Below are 21,929 nucleotides of genomic sequence, written 5' to 3' on the forward strand. Positions count from 1 at the left end.
TCGTAACTAAAATGACTGCTTCCTTCTGCTAAAAAAGTCAGCCTGAATTAGTCTAAATTACACTATCTTTAGCACCTAAACAATACCAGCTTCTGAAAGTGCAATGGATGTATTACTATAGATATAAAGCATTTAACAAAAGTTATCGGTTCATGTTTTACAATTTACTTCTGAAATCCAGGAAATGAAAATAACCAAGCGGAGCCAGCAGTTTTAGAACGATGCATATCTGGAGTAAGACCAAAATGTATACTCTATAACCCATATTACACCCATCTATCATACTTAAAAATAAATAGAATTAAATGTTCTTTGAACAATACCTAAGATATAAAAGGTCTTTTTTAAATAGCCAGTATAACCAGTGAGGAAACGCGGGGAAATTCTTTCTTTTTAAAATTCTAACCATGCAAAATAGAAATTGTAGAGCGCCACCTTAATGTTTAATTGAATATCTTTTTGTTTGAGTCAGTGTTTGTGGCTTGATCATTTTGCGATGAATCTTTTCAAAACATGGGTATGAAAACGTTTATTTCTGCATTGAATACTTTATATTTTTTATCTTTTGCTGAGTGAAACAACATTAAACATATTCCTTTAAACAATCATCTATTTCATATGTGTCTTCTTTGAAGGAAGCAACACAATCAATTTCAATGTACATAATCGTTTTGCGTACTACGTTTGTTTCTCGTTATTAAACTGTAATTGGAATGCTTAATATGAATCTGTTAGTAAGTACAGATTTCTACGATTTTCATGCAATCCTATATACCAAAGTTTAATTTTGTCGTGTCAACAAATTGTTTTATTAGGACAATCTTTTCGTATGAAAGGCTGTAGATATTCATTAAATTGGTATTCAGATTGTTTGCATTTAGAAGCCCCTGCAGCACTCTCTGTACTGGTTACGGGATGCAAAATTAATTGATGTTTGTATACATAAACGAATGTAAGAATGCATCCTACTTATTCGTGTTATTAATATTATTGCGCTTTGCTATTCCTATATACAGTCTGTCTTAATCCTGCAGAATGCGATATGTTAACCTTAAATCATGCAAAACAATACACAAGCCTTACTTAAACACTTAGATACGAAACGTGTTTCCATTTTAAACCATATTATTATTCCAAGGTCATTTAAACCATAATATTGATCTTAACTCATTTAGACCGTATTATTGATCCAGGGTCATTTAAACCATATTATCGATCCAATGTCATTTAAACCATATAATTGATCAAATGTCATTTAAACCATATTAATGATCAAAGGTCATTTAAAACATATTATTGATCCAATCTCATTTAAACAATTATATTGATCCAAGGTCATTTAAACCATATTATTGATCCAAGGTCAGTCAGATCAATATAAGTCTGGTTATGGCTAAATCATCCAAAGGCAACGGCGTGAAGCTTTCGTTTTGTGTATACAACACTGCCTGCATTTATACATTTATCCCTTTATTTCACCGTTTGTTCTGCTTTAGTTACTGAAATAAAAGAAAAGAAAATGAACAAGGTAATGGTTTACAAGAACCAGATTGGTACTTATTCGTATGCTTGTTAAACAATAACTATACCAGATGCTTTCAATTTTATGCTTTTTAATTTGAAAATATCATTTCGTGACCGAAAACTAGGTGCTTGGAGACATTGATTTACATTAATTTAATTAGCACCTTAATTAGCCAAAATGCTATGATTTTTCTCCAAAACAGGTTCGGAAGGAATAGTTCAAAGTGTACGAAATTTACGGTCTATGCAAGCTGAAATGAACTCAGCTTCATGTGCTAGCAAACCTGTCTATTAGAATTATACACATGATTTATCATCATCAAATACATACCAAATAGAGACGAGGGCTATTAACTATATTATTTAGTTTAAACATCATAACCGAAAATAACACTTCGAACACAAGAATAAACAATTTCACGTTAGTATCTTTTTAAGGTGTCGGTTATATGTATTGTTATTTACATAGCCATGATGGATGAATGAATGATGGGTATCAAAACTTTTGATCTGGGCGGGCAGTTTGCTTGGGAAATTCAGAATTGCAAACATTAAAAGAGGTGACAATTAACAGAGATATAAATACACAGGTATCAGATTAAACTTTCCAATAAATTTTATAAAAGAAAACATTTTCATTTATATTGCAGCAGCAACAACCATGACATCATCATCACTAGACACGACAGTAAGTGTGGAGTGGTCGTCGCAAGAAATGCCAATGACATCAATAGGAATTGAAACAACATCAAGTGTGACAACAAATGAAAGAATAATATCAACGGCGGGTATATAAATTTAATTTAACACTTTCTTATTGGCGTCATAAACCTTGTTGTTTGTACATTATGATAAATTTTAATATCCTCTGCTTGAAGGTGAAAAATATATTCAGGGCCGGGGCTACCATATAGGCAAACTAGGCAGCCGCCTAGGGCGCTGATTTCAGGGGGCGCATATTTAATATTTTTTATTGTTTATAAATTTGATAATTGATATTTTCCTTGGGGGGGGGGGGGGGCGCCAGAATCTAACCTTGCCGAGGGCGCCAGATAATCTGGCCGGGTCTGGCGCCGGCCCTGAATATATTCCTAGTTCTGTCACTTTATGTTACATTTTCCAGAGTCAAAGGTACAATATACATATCCTAGAGAATTCAAATCGTAAATGAAGCAGTTCATATACTTTTAAGATAAGCGACTTTCAGTGTATTGGATTCGCTCATAAATTATAAGTCAGTAACTACATTGTTTAACTTGAATCTGTTATACGGAATGGACATACCCTCCTATGTAACAACAATAGAATTCATTTGTGAAAACAGATCAATTTAAAAACGTTTTATTTGAATTTCGAACGAACCTTCTTCTTGAGCTTCTTGAGAAGTTGTCATTTTAATGATCTATGCACTGAACTATATTGCGTAACACTAGGTACATCAGCACTAAATAATTGAAGGCATTTTAACGACAGTGTTGCATGTCCTAAATGAAAACGGTTTAAACAAAGTGTGACATTACATGATTGTGAACCAAGACCAGATCTTACTAAGCAGATCAAATTTTCTGACTTAAATTCAGATTTTTGAAAACCTTTATAGTCTTGTATGGCATTAAAGAGTTGTCCTTCAAAATATTGAGAAATGGTATTTAGTTTTCCACTATACGATTTCAAATGGAAAGAAATTATTGTATTTTGCAATTAGCTCTGAAGAAAATTGAGAGGATTGATCAACGCTTTAACTAAACGTAGATATTAAAAGAAAGTATACATAAGCCCCCACCATGTACAATGTAATTATTATTTTATATCATTTACCATATTAAAATGAGTTTCTCCAGTTATTTAAATTCCATGGTCTGCATCTGGCAGAGAAATGCAAATTGTCAAAACAATTTTCAAAATCGTCATTTGTAATATGAAATAATTGAATTAGTGTGGTCTTGACATATTTTGTTATAAAGTTCTGTGTTTATACATTGGTCACCTGTGCATGTTTTGACTATTGAGCCACTATACTAATACGCCGAAGACGGAAGGAACATTTTTATATTTGTAATGACTTGTAGCACAGAAGGTTCGATGCAAAAAGTGTAAGGATTACAAAAGGACTACAAGGGTTTTGAACGTACTGTTAGTTACACAGCTGTAAAGAGACAATAACAAATTTGGTTTTCAAAAGAATTCAAGATCTATTTGATCGGTTTTGATAAGTAACTACATTTACTCGCCTCATGACGACTGTTAATTATGATGCATGTGTATTAACTCTATGGTCACTCAGAAAGAAATGAGACCACTGTACAGTACCAGCATCCTAGCCAAATTTGGTTGTGTATTTGCCTGAATTGTGCACGCGATCAGTATTTTGCCGACACTACCGGGTAGTGAATATGCCATATCCTATATGTTTGCAGATAAAAAATATGGGATCAACATCACTAAGTATGACACAGCTTTTGTGTCGTCGACGAAGCAAATGCCAATGAATACACCAGATACGTGGCAAACAATGACGCGGACAGCGTCCAGTATCACAACAAATCAGAGATCGGAATATATATTACTATTTGAGTCAGGGTGTCTCTTGTTTGCAACTTATGTGCATTAGTAATGATTTAAATATCTTGTAAGGGAAGCACAAGCAACAAGAAGGTGCGGAAAACGCCTGGACGGCGTATTGCTTGAGTAGGAAACTGGCAGCAGAGAAGGTGAACTGAAAAGTTTGCTGGATCGTCATTTTTACAAAATAAAGCTTCCTAAGCAAAATAAAAATAAAAAGTCAATAACGCCAGACCGAAGCCTCTAACTTACTGAGAGTTTCTCTAATTAGGTTAGTTTATTTTGTTACTTTATTATTGTCGTTAGTGTTTTTTTAAAAAAGAATGCGCGTTTTGTTTACCCGCCAGACACAACATTTCTAGTGTGGTAAAATCTATGGGTAGACCTGCAATCTACAGATTAGATTCAAGTGCTCCTCAGCGTGGATTTGTACGCGAGCAATTACAAGTAATTCCTGAAGACACACAATTACCACCGCGTTCACTTTCGTAAACTAGCACCTCGACGTCGACTACATTTAAGACAGGTCAGCATTACATTTTCGCGTGTATGACCAAGACCACTATTCATTATATCTACAGTGAATTGTCTTGGGTTATTTTTTAAATACTGCCACAACATTACTGTGTTACAGCTCGCACAATGATTATTATGTCGTTCTTTTAATGTCATGATACATTCAGCATCGAGATCAAAGTCTCGCGTTTATTTTTTTTTGCCACATTGTTTATAAGTAATTTTTGTCTTACTATATCATTTTCATTGCTGGCAGTTTGATTATCATTTACTTTGAAGTCTATGACAATTCTCCGCAGCTGACATATTTTTCTGACTCGAGACACGGCGAGATAAACTAAGTTTGACCATTCGATACGATCATCAACAATCCAAACATTTGTATCAGAGATGGTTAATCGTTGTGATGAATGATTCGTCATTGCGTATCCTAGCGTCCATGGAGTTTTGTCCCTGACTCGGCGCTTAACATGCTCTCAACGACACAGACATGAACTAAAACGATATCATTTATCACGAGTTTTCGTTTCTCTGATGATCCTGAAATTTCGACGTCGATATTTTGTCGACGCGTATCTGCTGGTTGACAACACATTGGTACGGAAAGATCTGTAAATTTGTCTTTATGTAACATACATAATTGTTGTTGATGTGTATCACAAACTATCTTTATACTTGCAACTATCAAATCATTTGGTCTCCATAAATTCCAAAAATTATTAATAGGAGTTTCTGAGATTATTTCACGCATTAGTTCACACTGAATTTGATTGGTTATATTCTGATTCTCTTAACTCTGGATCAAGCGCTCTATGAGCATTAGTTTTTTCTTCATAAAAATCTACAAACTTGCTCAGCCATTCATGTGGAGACAATCAAACATAAGTTGGTGGTTGACCATGTTCGTATTTTTTGTCACTTTTCAATCAAGAAATATTTTTAACGTTTCTAATCAAACAGTACATATTTCATCCCAAACAATAATTCTTGGAATATTTCTCTCTCATTCGTTTAGGAGTCCATTTATCTCCCTTTCATCGAACGAATTTATGATAAGTGCATGATTTATTATTTCTTTCTCTCATTTTTCTTAAGAGACTGTGTGTAGGTGTTAATGTAACTATTTCTGAACAGCTGTTCAAGAATAATTCGATCACACGAGTTGTTTTATCATAACTCCAGGCCCATTAAGGTAAACTGTTTTATGTCTAGCTACAGGATCAAATATCAACCGTGCAGATCATAATTTTGATATTAGAGTTTTTGGCAATAAATACCCTTAATTTCAACGTCGGCAGATTCAGAATAATTAAGTATATTTTCTTGTTTTATTTTCCATTCACCCCATGAAGCACAAGTGCCGATATGTAGTTGTTTTAGCAATCCTGAATTCTTGTTGATATAAAGCGAATCCGTAGCGACTCTGATAGCGGAGTCAGAAACACTATTTATCATGATAATAGATTTATCGAAACATAAGCGAGCATTGAAGACCTTAAATGAGTAAACTGCGATGACTCACCAGCAATATAACTCACAATTGTACATAATTTAGGTCCATTTGGCAAGAAAACTGTTTCTCGACTAGTAAACGTATTTCTATTCGCTGTATCCGTAATTATAAAATCTAGTTCAGCATCGTCTATAACTAATCTTGTACAATGTCGTTTATGATCATATGATTCTCCTTGAGACCCCTCTCCCTGTTTCAATTTTTTGCCTGTTCCCTTTCCATAGACCCATCAGGTCGGGACCGTATTAAAATAGGGTCCAGACCCTGTTCCATTTCGCCTGGTCCCTAGACAGGCCCACACAGTATTCCCATGTTCCAATCTCCTTGTCCCTAGACAGGCCCAAACTCTATTCCCATGTTCAATTCCCCTTGTCCCTAGAACGCATATTTTTTTTCTCCCATGTTAAATTACATAGTCCCCAGAGTGGATATTTTTTTCTCCTATGTTAAATTTTACATAGTCCCCAGAGTGGATATACCCGTTTTAACATGGAAGTCCCCTAGTCCCTAGAGTATCCCTATTCAATTCTTCTGTAGCATAGAATCTACAACATGTATTCAACAATGCATTGACACTTTAGGTAATTGAACAATTCAAAATATGATTACATAGATCGTTAACCGTGGCGATATCTTTGTCGCTAACAGTATTGTTCTAAGGTACATATTTCTATATTTTAAATTATTTATTTATTTAAATGATAAATATTAAATAGGTTGTCTGGGTTACAAGTTTTGGGGCGACATCTACAATCAATTGGACGACTTCTCCAAACTATATTGGGGGCGAGTTCTCCCAGGACGAGTGATCTATGTACCCAAAAGGGTTTATTACTGTCGGACGTTTATCATTTACAGGTATACAAGTCAGTAGAATCAGTAATATATATATATATATATATATATATATATATATATATATATATATATATATATATAGTATTTACCGCATATATCGGTACACAATCAGATCATTATATTTTCCTGTCCTATAACTTATGGTGAAAAGTTTTTTCATCAAGACATATATATATATATATATATATATATATATATATATATATATATATATATATATATATATATATATCAAGACTTAAGAAACAAAGGAATTTTGTGTTGAATTGGCGCCCCCCCAACCCCCAACCCCCCAGTGCACGGTACAATAAAATAGTTACACAAAACACTTATTTGAAATAAAATGAAAGAATCTAACCATGTATTGTTATCATGTATTCCTTCTTTTTTCGTGATGCAAAATTTATTAAAGAAAGAAATATATCAGCGAATTCCGTATATATAGCTGATGCCTGCTGGATATGCAACATTGCTATAGTGTGGATCGCTTATGTCAGGTAAAAAAATTCGCAAAAGAGATGGGAATATTACCAGATCGCTTGAAAGCACAGCCATTGACGCATGATACGTTATAAGGTTCAAAACGGCCAAAATTATATTGTGTCCAGGTTAATTATACGACGGTATCTCTCAAATAAATTTCATTATTTGAAAATACATTCACTGTGAGTACAAATGATAATCTTTTCTCGAGCATGGATTATTAAAGTGTTATTAAAGCAAGTTATGCTGTGTATACTATTTACATTGCAATCATCATTGTCCGATTGTATCAATTATAATGAATATGGCATACAATAAGAAGCCCGGATGCTGAATAAACCCAACTGGCAGCGAGCAATAAACTCGTTGCTTGAACTTACCGACAGAATATCAAATACAAATGTTATTTTATTATGAGAAAGTAAACCCCGGAAACTGATGTTGGATTCTTTTAAGTGTGTCAATTATTTTTAATGAAGCCTGTCGTCATAAGAAAACAAACTTTGGTTCCTTCGAATTTTTTTAAGTGTGACGATTTCTTTCTGTTTACAAAGTCGACCGACATAGGGAAGCCAGCATTAATTACCTTTTACCTGTATGAACGGGAATTTTGACAATGAATTGAAAAAATGGAACATTTTGAGAAGCGAACACAATCTAGTGCGTCGTGCACGCACTTCAGTATAAGGCTGAACAGTAAATTGGTTTTCAATAGTTTCATCAAAATGTTTCCCTATCAAAAGTGTATAGTGTATTTCTTTTTCGACAACAAGAAGCATGTGCTGCGTCTTGTGTGGATAAATGTACGACATTTCTGGTTGGCGTCCTCTATAGGTGGGAAATCGTAGTTATGCGGAAATGACAACATTGTATACTGCTATTTCGTTTAATTCAGTTAGCATTATTTCTTCTTGTCACTTGATCATTTTTTAAAATTCTTTTTGTGCGATATAACTTCCTTTAATTATTTTAAATATCTGATATAAAAATAATAATGAGACAGTATGACCGGTGAATTATAACCGTCTTGTAATCTCACCAACAAATTAATGAAATAAAATATGGTAAAATATTTATAGTAAAACAAAAACTATATCTTTAAAACAAAATATTTAATTGGAATATAGGAAACCACGAAGCTATGCAAGTACTGAAGCTACCTGTATAAAAGATATATTCATACTAAAAATAAATCGACTGATTTCGCAATGAATTAACAAGGCATATAATTACAAGGGATATAATTAAAAGGGATATAATTTGTGCTTAGGTGATATACATTTCCCAGCATACCACGGCTAATCCGTATGATATAAAACACAAATTATTACGTTTAGAAGAGGACGTAAACTATGTGTAGCATATAAAATCGTTTTCATTTCAAACAGAACCTAATTATTTAATACGCATTATTGTTTAGCCCATTATGCCAATACACACTCTATTGTTTTTGAAACCCATTGTTTGCCAGGATTAGTATTGTCCCCTGAGGGGATTTTGTTTTGTTTCAATAAAAAGACAAGTCCGTGTCATACTGGATGTATTTGTTAATGTGGTAATAATGATAATCCATTTTCGTATCCTAAGTGTGATGTAGGTCTGACTTAGTATGATATAGTTTCGTATAGATCAAATCTGATAAAATTTTGTACAGCCTTATGGTAACTCGCGTATAGCTAAGAACAAATTCTGTATCAGTCAGAAATTGTTAATTCCAAACTCCGGTTTCGCATAGCTGATAAATTAGCATCCTGGGATCATATTGCAGTGCCGGCGTTTAGACACCTGATTCGCCATTTACAAAGACCTCCACGACTCTGTATATGTATACATATAATAAAACTCTAAACTTAGCACGTTAGTATGCATCGGTTACATCTATTTCATAGCTATAAGTCTGAAGCTTTAAGCAAAGGGGGGGGGGGGGGCCGAGAGGGTTATTTTAAATATATGTCTATATTGTCAAGTATGTAATCGGAAAATATTAAACACAAACTGAATTTCAACTATGATAATGAGATTAGTTACAATGTGCAATGTAACAGTTATGTATCCATCTATCAGTGTTTATATTTCTACGTATATTTAGTTTGTTTTGTGTGTTGGCTTGTATCCATATTTATACGTTATATATATAATTTGTAGTGTGTGATTGACCCTTGTCCATAATTGAGGGTAGGAATTTGGGCCTACCTGACTAATTTCATTTTTTGTAAACAAATTATTACGTAGCTAATTGTTGTCTATAATTTTTCATTTAAATAAGGTTATTATTATTTGTGGGTAATCCTTGACTTTAAATTTTATATAAAGTCTTTAATTCTGACCCTAGAAGATTCCAGAAACAAAATGGATTTTCTTTACAGTTTGAAGGAACTTTCTGTAAGATGACCCTCATACAGATTGTGTACGTTTTCCTATATTAACATCTGAAATTCAATCAGTCTTTTATTTTTGTTCATTTATTAATATGAGAGGATTTATTTAGTTGAAATTGTATTTGAATTACAAAATCCTCTTTGAATTTAAGACTGTCATTATTGCGAGACTATTGTGAAATCATTTAGAGACATTTTGGATTATATTATTGTAATGCTTCAAAATAGTTAGCAAATTAAAACTATTCCAGGTCATTGGCCCATCAGCACATTAAACATTAAAATTCTTTCGAAACATCATCGGAATTTTTTAGGAATTCTTTTGACTCTTTGATTTGTGCTTGTACTTGTATGACTATTTATAGATTTAATTCACGATTGATGTAAGATCTTTTTCAACTGTCATGTTGTACTCTAAATTATTTGTTGACTTTTTCAATAAACTTGTTGGTTTCCCTCTCTTTTTTGTTACTTAGGTTTATATCATAGAGTCTATTTCTTTATAAATTCGTCTATAGATGTTGGTCTGACTGACAGTCTTGCAAGTCTGAGACTATTGTTATACACCACTTTTTGTAGACATGCTTGCAAGATAATATTTATAATGTATAAGTATTTAGCACTATTTCGAATGATTGCTTAAACTATATGATCCAATCTTCCATCAGTAGTCCAGTTATGTTTACATGCATGTTTTTCATTTCTAACTGTAGTTGTGCCTTCTCTATAACGTTTCATTCCAGCATTGGGTTTGGGTACAGCTTAAAGCCCAGTATGGTCAGCGCGTCTCGTGTATCTTGTAGCATGCATTCGGTTACATCAATTCACAATCGGTTTATTTAGTGTTGACAGTTAATCTCTGTCTTTATGATTTCTTGTAAGTCACGCGAGAGTGCGTTTTGATCGTGAACGATCCCAGTTTAAATCTGGTTTCGACGAACCAGTTATCAACTATCCATCAACTATCTATTATCACAATAATATTATATACTATCCAGCATCCAGGGCCGGCGCCACCATATATGCAAAATAGGCAGCCGCCTAGGGCGCTGATTTCATGGGACGCATATTTTAAAAAAATATATTGTGTATAAATTTTGAAATTGATATTTTCCGGTGGGGGGGGGGGGTGGGTGGAGGGGGAGCCAGAATCTGCGCCAGAATCTAACTTTGCTTAGGGCGCCAGATAGTCTGGCCGGGTCTGGCGCCGGCCCCGCCAGCACCCAGGTTCTTTCTATCTGCAAACCAATCATATCATAACAACTCTCCCAGGATTCACCTTATAAAGTTAAAATCTCTAACCCTTTGTATAATATCCCCACCCAACATACATCCTTCTTAATTTAAAACAAAGCAATCAACCTTATAATCCTTATATGTCAACACCCACTCATCAACTGACCCACAACTTTACATATAAAACAAGCATGATAAAATAAAATTACTACATTATTTTCCATGTGATAAAATAAAAAGTTGTACCCATATTTATATCTATCCTCACCTACTCTCAGGCATTTTGAACAAAGCTACCTTCCCATGTACACAGAGCTGGATTTTATAGAAAAGTATAAAACAAGTAGCTACACCCATTCAATTCAAAGCCCTTCATTACCCTTACAAGCCTTCGTATAACTTAAGTATAGATAGATTCACAGCTAGCCTCATCTATAATGAATATTTCTTACCTCCCTTTCTCATATTCCTATCACATTATATTTATTTCTTACCTCCCTTTCTAAAATTCCTAACGAATAGACCATTCCATTCACCTGTATTTTGTTGTTTCTATACATCTAGGAAAATATGAGTTTATACGCACTCTACATTGTTTCATAATATCAGTCAAAACCTGAGCTGGATTTTAATTATACTGAGTGGTGTGGTGATAATTAAAAAAGTGGGAGAATGCAATAAATAAGGGAGAGAACGCGTGTTACTCAGGTGCAGAGGTGGGGGACAATGCTGAGCGCAAAAAGTAAGAGCACTCGCAAAAAGGTAAGGGAACGCTGTTCCCACGCTTTCCCACAGTATTCCACTCCTGATCATGTTACCATTCAGCTAAAGTACTTGTATCAGATGGAAGCTGACATTTTTTAATCAAGACTCTCAGTAATTTACAAAAATGAAACATGCTGAAGTTAAGTTTTGGCTTCTCGTTGTTTAAAAGGATCAAAATAAAGCATGTGTATATGTGCGATAAACAAGATAAAGAAAAAAGAAAGTTCGAGTCATAATTATTATTATTATTATTATTATTATTATGTGTGCTAGTGGTGTAAACAATATATCTCCCGATATAGGTAGGTGTCAGAGAGTCATTATTATTATTATTATTATTATTATTAATTTTGCATGCATGAAAGGAACATAAACAATCTTTTTCTCTAGAGAGACAGACAGACAGACAGACAGAGAGACAGACAGAGTGTGTGTGGGTTTAGGGGCTGGGTGTTTGGGCGGTGGGGGTGGAATATCGTATTCTTACTTAAATAGCAAACCAAGACATTTACTTTTGTTTGTTTTGTTTTATTTTTTGTTATACATATTCCATTTTAAACGAAATTGCAAAGAAATTCCAAAGCACATTACAAACGTCCATTTCTTTTTCTTCTTTTACTTTCTTTCCTTTTGTTTTCACTGGCACGGGTCCTTCTGCTGTTTCTTTTTTGCATGTTGCTTTGAATCTCTTTGAGGGAATGGGATCTTGATGTGTTTCTGTTTCTTCTCTTTCTCCTGCTGCTGATGCGGTTGCTACTTCTGAAAAATGTCTGTATTTTCTCTTTGTTCATATTCGTGGGACTCTCTGTTGATCAATTTCATTTATCTTAACAAAGCTAACAGGTACTTTTACGTTTGTCTCTTCTTTCTCGTGTTTATCGACGTTGTGGACATTCTGGAGCCCATAGTCATTTCTCTTGACAGGTATAAGAAGTCTCTTGACTTTTGTTTCGTGAGGAGTAATCTCTTCGAATGACTATGCAAATCACGGACCAGAAGGGTCAAGTGTTGAGGCTTTTCAATCATCACATATTGGAATTGCGCACGTGTACTATGATATAATGAGTGAGATAGAATGGTGTCCTAGGCGAATCAAACACGACTGATCTTCCGCCATGAAACGATCATACCATTCCTAGGAAAACAGAAGCTACGCGATGACGTTCTATGCTGCAAAATTCGTTTAGCTAAGTAATGGTCGATGTTCATTCTAACGATTTTAAAGAAGGCATGTGTGATCCTGAGCTAAGGTCATCTTCATTTGCTGTAATGAGATCGAATTACAAGCAGACATATTAATATTTATGTTTTTTCAAAGCATACATCTAAAATTCTCACAAAATGATTTTTCAAACACTACCTTTTCACATAAATGCAGCATAATTGTCACTAACCTCAAATTGCACAATTGGTCGTGTTTCAGTTTCTTGCAAGGTGACTCACAGACATACGCAGAAAACTAGATCTAATTTTTCCCTGGGTAAATTTCAATGTCACGGAAACTAAGGCGGTACAAAAATATTTGTTAGTCAACGAAATCACAAATAGTGAGTAAAGATGTGATTTTGCTCTGCAATCAAACGGTATGAAGCTCTCCTTGCATATCAATTTACAAGGTATCGTAAATTTTAGGATCACTGGCAATCTCAGTGTTTTAACTTGCATATCAGTTTACAAGGTATCTACATTGTAGGATCATTGGCAATCTCAGTGTTATAACTTCAAATTAGTTTTCTGTATTTCGCTAATTTGTCCATTCTTACTTATTTAACAAATATGCTTACGGGGAAAATTCTTTCTTTAACGGCATTTAAAAATTTAATTCGATTGTTAATTCTCTGATTAATCTGTACTGTAATCTGTAATTTACTCTGTATTTCCCTCTCTCATGTCCATCTGTTTGCTAACAAGGAAAAAAATCACATTTCAATTTCTCTATTGTTTGAATTGTACATTATCACCAATCTAAATTACATTTAACTTCTTTAGATATGGAGATTATAGCAGATCTACAATATGGTTGCTCATGTTGTTTTGCTTAAGGTTATAAATTTCATGTACTTCCTGAATTATTACTCTGATCACGTTTCTGAGATATGATCTTGATAATGTTAGTGTCATTCTTCCCGTCACGTGGTCTTCAAAAGATTCTGATTCATTATTTCCAATATATTTAAAACAATAGGGTTCCACAAATTTTTAGATCTGCATAGTCATTGGTGGAAGATCACTAATATTGTGTTTGTCAATATACACGGTGAAAATCTACTTGTACTAAAATTATTATACTAAAACGCTATACTCCCATTTCTTACATTCTAGTACAAAACCAATTTGTGACCATATACTATCAGATTAGATGCTCTTCGAGAGAGCTTAACGGCTTCTTGCATATCTAGGTTCTCAGTTACGTGTAAAGATATGGAGCTTGTGACTGAGATAAGTGTCATTCTCATATTTCTTGGAATTGTTGATACCACAGGTAACGTGCAATGTATGTATGTATGTATGTATGTATGTATGTATGTATGTATGTATGTATCTATGTATGTATGTATGTATGTATGTATTATGTATGTATGTATGTATGTCTCTGTGTATGTATGTATGTATGTATACATGTATGTATGTATGTATGTATGTATTATGTATGTATGTATGTATGTATGTATGTCTGTCTCTGTGTATGTATGTATGTATACATGTATGTATGTATGTATGTATGTATGTATGTATGTATGTATGTATGTCTCTGTGTATGTATGTATGTATGTATGTATGTATGTATGTATGCATGCATGCATGCATGCATGCATGTATGTATGTATGTATGTATGTATGTATGTGTGTACGTACGTATGTATGCACGCACGCAGGCATATATATATATATATATATATATATATATATATATATATATATATATATATATATATATATATATATTCATTAGTCTGAGTTGTGAAATTAAATCTTTTATGCATTAAAGGAGGTTACCACGGAAAGCAGTACTGAATTCAATATATCACACTGAGTCTAAGTTGTATTGCAGGAAGCATAATACCACGGATGGCATCAACATTATCAGATATGGCATCAAGTGTGGAGGTCTCAAAAGAGCTAGTGACAATAACAGCGAATATAAGTGTAACACCATACCCAAGAACGATATTAACAACGTCCACTGTCGTGGCAAGACAAACGTTAGAACCAATAACCGGTATGGTTGCGCTCAACAGTTATTATCTACTTTTGTGAGAGAGTGATGGCATGCCTCTATGCTACTTTGATGAAATGTGGATGATATTTCTTTGGATTCTGTACGTATGGAAATTATACATCTAAGCACACTCGTAACTAAAATGACTGCTTCCTTCTGCTAAAAACGTCAGCCTGAATTAGTCTAAATTACACTATCTTTAGCACCTAAACAATACCAGCTTCTGAAAGTGCAATGGATGTATTACTATAGATATAAAGCATTTAACAAAAGTTATCGGCTCATGTTTTACAATTTACTTCTGAAATCCAGGAAGTGAAAATGACCAAGCGGAGCTAGCAGTTTTAGAACGATGCATATCTGGAGTAAGACCAAAATGTATACTCTATAACCCATATTACACAGATCTATCAGACTTAAAAATAAATAGAATTAAATGTTCTTTGAACAATACCTAAGATATAAAAGGTCTTTTTTAAATAGCCTGTATAACCAGTGAGGAAACCCGGGGAAATTCTTTCTCTTTAAAATTCTAACCATGCAAAATCGAAATTGTAGAGCGCCACCTTAATGTTTAATTGAATATCTTTTTGTTTGAGTCAGTGTTTGTGGCTTGATCATTTTGCGATGAATCTTTTCAAAACGTGGGTATGAAAACGTTTATTTCTGCATTGAATACTTTATATTTTTTATCTTTTGCTGAGTGAAACAACATTAAACATATTCTTTTAAACAATCATCTATTTCATATGTGTCTTCTTTGAAGGAAGCAACACAATCAATTTCAATGTACATAATCGTTTTGCGTACTACGTTTGTTTCTCGTTATTAAACTGTAATTGGAATGCTTAATATGAATCTGTTAGTAAGTACAGATTTCTACGATTTTCATGCAATCCTATATACCAAAGTTTAATTTTGTCGTGTCAACAAATTGTTTTTTTAGGTCATTTAAACCATATTATTGATCCAAGGTCAGTCAGATCAATATAAGTCTGGTTATGGCTAAATCATCCAAAGGCAACGGCGTGAAGCTTTCGTTTTGTGTATACAACACTGCCTGCATTTGTACATTTATCCCTTTATTTCACCGTTTGTTCTGCTTTAGTTACTGAAATAAAAGAAAAGAAAATGAACAAGTTAATGGTTTACAAGAACCAGATTGGTACTTATTCGTATGCTTGTTTAAAAATAACTATAACAGATGCTTTCAATTTTATGCTTTTTAATTTGAAAATATCATTTCGTGACCGAAAACTAGGTGCTTGGAGACATTGACTTACAGTAATTTAATTAGCACCTTAATTAGACAAAATGCTATGATTTTTCCCAAAACAGGTTCGGAAGGAATAGTTCAATGTGCACGAAATTTACGGTCTATGCAAGCTGAAATGAATTCAGCTTCATGTGCTAGCAAACCTGTCTATTAGAATTATACATATGATTTATCATCATCACATACATACCAAATAGACACGAGAGCTATTAACTATATTATTTAGTTCAAACATCATGACCGAAAATAACACTTTGAACATAAGAATAAGCAATTTCACGTTAGTATCTTATTAAGGTGTCGGTTATATGTATTGTTATTTACATAGCCATGATGGATGAATGAATGAAGGGTATCAAAACTTTTGATCTGGGCGGGCAGTTTGCTTGGGAAATTCAGAATTGTATACATTAAAAGAGGTGACAATTAACAGAGATACAAATACACAGGTATCAGATTAAACTTTCCAATAAATTTTATAAAAGAAAACATTTTTATTTATATTACAGTAGCAACAACCATGACATCATCATCACTAGACACGACAGTAAGTGTGGAGTGGTCGTCGCAAGAAATGCCAATGACATCAATAGGAAATGAAACAACATCAAGTGTGACAACAAATGAAAGAATAATATCAACGGCGGGTATATAAATTTAATTTAACACTTTCTTATTGGCGTCATAAACCTTGTTGTTTGTACATTATGATAAATTTTAATATCCTCTGCTTGAAGGTGAAAAATATATTCAGGGCCGGGGCTACCATATAGGCAAACTAGGCAGCCGTCTAGGGCGCTGATTTCAGGGGGCGCATATTTAATTTTTTTTATTGTTTATAAATTTGATAATTGATATTTTACTTTGGGGGGGGGGGCGCCAGAATCTAACCTTGCCTAGGGCACCAGATAATCTGGCCGGGTCTGGCACCGGCCCTGAATATATTCCTAGTTCTGTCACTTTATGTTACATTTTCCAGAGTCAAAGGTACAATATACATATCCTAGAGAATTCAAATCGTAAATGAAGCGGTTCATATACTTTTAAGATAAGCGACTTTCAGTGTATTGGATTCGTTCATAAATTATAAGTCAGTAACTACATTGTTTAACTTGAATCTGTTATACGGAAAGCCTTATCCAATGGACATACCCTCCTATGTAACAACAATATAATTCATTTGTGAAAACAGATCAATGTAAAAACGTTTTATTTGAATTTCGAACCAACCTTCTTCTTGAGCTTCTTGAGAAGTTGTCATTTTAATGATCTATGCACTGAACTATATTGCGTAACACTAGGTACATGAGCAGTAAATAATTAATTGAAGGCATTTTAACGACAGTGTTGCATGTCCTAAATGAAAACGGTTGAAACAAAGTGTGACATTACATGATTGTAAACCAAGACCAGATCTTACTAAGCAGGTGAAATTTTCTGCCTTAAATTCAGATTTTTGAAAACCTTTATAATCTTGTATGGCATTAAAGAGTTGTCCTTCAAAATATTGAGAAATGGTATTTAGTTTTCCACTATACGATTTCAAATGGAAAGAAATTATTGTATTTTGCAACTAGCTCTGAAGAAAATTGAGAGGATTGATCAACGCTTTAAATAAACGTAGATATTAAAAGAAAGTATACATAAGCTCCCACCATGTACTATGTAATTATTATTTTATATCATTTACCATATCGAAATGAGTTTCTCCAGTTATTTAAATTCCATGGTCTGCAGCTGGCAGAGAAATGCAAATTGTCAAAACAATTTTCAAAATCGTCATTTGTAATATGAAATAATTGAATTAGTGTGGTCTTGACATATTTTGTTATAAAGTTCTGTGTTTATACATTGGTCACCTGTGCATGTTTTGACTATTGAGCCACTATACTAATACGCCGAAGACGGAAGGAACATTTTTATATTTGTAATGACTTGTAGCACAGAAGGTTCGATGCAAAAAGTGTAAGGATTACAAAAGGACTACAAGGGTTTTGAACGTACTGTTAGTTACACAGCTGTAAAGAGACAATAACAAATTTGGTTTTCAAAAGAATTCAAGATCTATTTGATCGGTTTTGATAAGTAACTACATTTACTCGCCTCATGACGACTGTTAATTATGATGCATGTGTATTAACTCTATGGTCACTCAGAAAGAAATGAGATCACTGTACAGTACCAGCATCCTAGCTAAATTTGGTTGCGTATTTGCCTGAATTGTGCACGCGATCAGTATTTTGCCGACACCGCCGGGTAGTGAATATGCCATATCCTATATGTTTGCAGATAAAAAATATGGGATCAACATCACTAAGCATGACACAGCTTTGGTGTCGTCGACGAAGCAAATGCCAATGAATACACCAGATACGTGGCAAACAATGACGCGGACAGCGTCCAGTATCACAACAAATCAGAGATCGGAATATATATTACTATTTGAGTCAGGGTGTCTCTTGTTTGCAACTTATGTGCATTAGTGATGATTTAAATGTCTTGCAAGGGAAGCACAAGCAACAAGAAGGTGCGGAAAACGCCTGGACGGCGTATTGCTTGAGTAGGAAACTGGCAGCAGAGAAGGTGAACTGAAAAGTTTGCTGGATCGTCATTTTTACAAAATAAAGCTTCCTAAGCAAAATAAAAATAAAAAGTCAATAACGCCAGACCGAAGCCTCTAACTTACCGAGAGTTTCTCTAATTAGGTTAGTTTATTTTGTTACTTTATTATTGTCGTTAGTGGGTTTTTTTAAAAAGAATGCGCGTTTTGTTTACCCGCCAGACACAACATTTCTAGTGTGGTAAGATCTATGGGTAGTCCTGCAATCTACAGATTAGATTCAAGTGCTCCTCAACGTGGATTTGTACGCGAGCAATTACAAGTAATTCCTGAAGACACATAATTACCACCGCGTTCACTTTCGTAAACTAGCACCTCGACGTCGACTACACTTAAGACAGGTCAGCATTACATTTTCGCGTGTATGACAAAGACCACTATTCATTATATCTACAGTGAATTGTCTTGGGTTATTTTTTAAATACTGCCACAACATTACTGTGTTACAGCTCGCACAATGATTATTATGTCGTTCTTTTAATGTCATGATACATTCGGCATCGAGATCAAAGTCTCGCGTTTATTTTTTGGCCACATTGTTTATAAGTAATTTTTGTCTTACTATATCATTTTCATTGCTGGCAGTTTGATTATCATTTACTTTGAAGTCTATGACAATTCTCCGCAGCTGACATATTTTTCTGACTCGAGACACGGCGAGATAAACTAAGTTTGACTATTCGATACGATCATCAACAATCCAAACATTTGTATCAGAGATGGTTAATCGTTGTGATGAATGATTCGTCATTGCGTATCCTAGCGTCCATGGAGTTTTGTCCCTGACTCGGTGCTTAACACGCTCTCAACGACATAGACATGAACTAAAACGATATCATTTAACACGAGTTTTCGTTTTTCTGATGATCCTGGAATTTCGACGTCGATATTTTGTCGACGCGTATCTGCTGGTTGATAACACATTGGTACGGAAAGATTTGTAAATTTGTCTTTATGTAACATACATAATTGTTGTTGATGTGTATCACAAACTATCTTTATACTTGCAACTATCAAATCATTTGGTCTCCATAAATTCCAAAATCTATTAATAGGAGTTTCTGAGATTATTTCACTTAACTCTGGATCAAGCGCTCTATGAGCATTAGTTCTTTCTTCAAAAAAATCTACAAACTTGCTCAGCCATTCATGTGGAGACAATCAAACATAAGTTGGTGGTTGACCATGTTCGTATTTTTTGTCACTTTTCAATCAAGAAATATTTTTAACGTTTCTAATCAAACAGTACATATTTCATCCCAAACAATAATTCTTGGAATATTTCTCTCCCATTCGTTTAGGAGTCCATTTATCTCCCTTTCATCGAACGAATTTATGATAAGTGCATGATTTATTATTTCTTTCTCTCATTTTTCTTAAGAGACTGTGTGTAGGTGTTAATGTAACTATTTCTGAACAGCTGTTCAAGAATAATTCGATCACACGAGTTGTTTTATCATAACTCCAGGCCCATTAAGGTAAACTGTTTTATGTCTAGCTACAGGATCAAATATCAACCGTGCAGATGATAATTTAGATATTAGATTTTTTGGCGATAAATACCCATAATTTCAACGTCGGCAGATTCAGAATAATTAAGTATATTTTCTTGTTTTATTTTCCATTCACCGCATGAAGCAGAAGTGCCGATATGTAGTTGTTTTAGCAATCCTGAATTCTTGTTGATATAAAGCGAATCCGTAGCGACTCTGATAGCGGAGTCAGAAACACTATTTATCATGATAATAGATTTATCGAAACATAAGCGAGCATTGAAGACCTTAAATGAGTAAACTGCGATGACTCACCAGCAATATAACTCACAATTGTACATAATTTAGGTCCATTTGGCAAGAAAACTGTTTCTCGACTAGTAAACGTATTTCTATTCGCTGTATCCGTAATTATAAAATCTAGTTCAGCATCGTCTATAACTAATCTTGTACAATGTCGTTTATGATCATATGATTCTCCTTGGGTGAATTTACCGAATATTTTCTGCCAAGATCGTTTCTGATTTTATTTTCAAAATCGGTTTTATGAGGATATTCATCATCAGAATATTTCTTTTCTTGTGGTAACCAAACTTGTTTCTGCAGATGATACAATATAATTGCTTCACATAAAAGCAACGATATCACTATTTTTACATCAAGCATATATCGTATTAATACTGTTGGTGCCCACATTTTTCTGAAAAATGTTTGCCAAACCAGACCTAGCAAAGCGGATAAAGATTTTTGGCAAACTTAAATGACTAGATACACGTGAATCCAGTCAAGTCAAAATCTAGAAATGGTCCGTTTATCGATACTCTGGTTATCTCGTTTGTTGGATGTCCAAATCGCTCAAAATACTTATAACACTCTCCCATACCAAGAAAACTTCCCGGATAATATACAACCATATCAATCAATATAACATCCCTATAATCGTATCTAGTATTCCTTAATCCATCGTGTCCATATTCGACACAACTCGATATCATATCATTCAGAAAATCAAACCTCGTTGGATTCCACAAATTGTTTTCTCTAGCAAAATGACCCGCGACTTATGGAATCGTAAAACAATTACTGAGTAACTTTTCATGTATGACATCGTCATGGGTATATTTTGACGCAAGATTTTTCATTTTTGTATTAAGAAATTCTGTTCGATAAATCTCACCATTAGGTCCTACAAACTGATCAAATCTTTTTTCTTCGATGCAGATACTGGCCTTTTCAGATCACTATCATCTTCAGAGCTTTGAAATAGCCACACGGATACAGGATCATTTTTACTAATCTGATTAATAAAATCAAATATATCACCGTTATAAAATTTAACAACTCATTTTTGTGGAAATATTGTTACTGAATTAGTCCATGCATGCGGATTATCATCAATATTTCAATGGAAGCTACTTTCGATTTATACTTCGATTTTTTATAAATCTCTCCGGTTATTATTCTTACTCTTATCGGGAATTGTAA

The 21,929-nt window shown here is 33.9% G+C and overlaps 1 protein-coding gene across 2 annotated transcripts in view; it reads left to right on the forward strand.

Moving 5' to 3' along the window:
- The window catches only part of LOC149794039 (uncharacterized), a 74,744-nt gene that overhangs the window by 15,869 nt on the left and 36,946 nt on the right, over positions 1–21,929 (forward strand). For both annotated transcript variants that reach the window (XM_089967983.1, XM_089967984.1), the window contains 3 exons: positions 2,175–2,312; positions 14,888–15,055; positions 16,841–16,978. In XM_089967983.1, the coding sequence (XP_089824109.1) occupies positions 2,175–2,312; positions 14,888–15,055; positions 16,841–16,978 (444 nt within the window). The remainder of the gene's footprint in view (positions 1–2,174; positions 2,313–14,887; positions 15,056–16,840; positions 16,979–21,929) is intronic.

The sequence above is a fragment of the Sinohyriopsis cumingii genome, chromosome 8, assembly GCF_028554795.1.
Source record: "Sinohyriopsis cumingii isolate HCF-2022 chromosome 8, ASM2855479v2, whole genome shotgun sequence".
Taxonomy (NCBI): Eukaryota; Metazoa; Mollusca; class Bivalvia; order Unionida; family Unionidae; genus Sinohyriopsis; species Sinohyriopsis cumingii.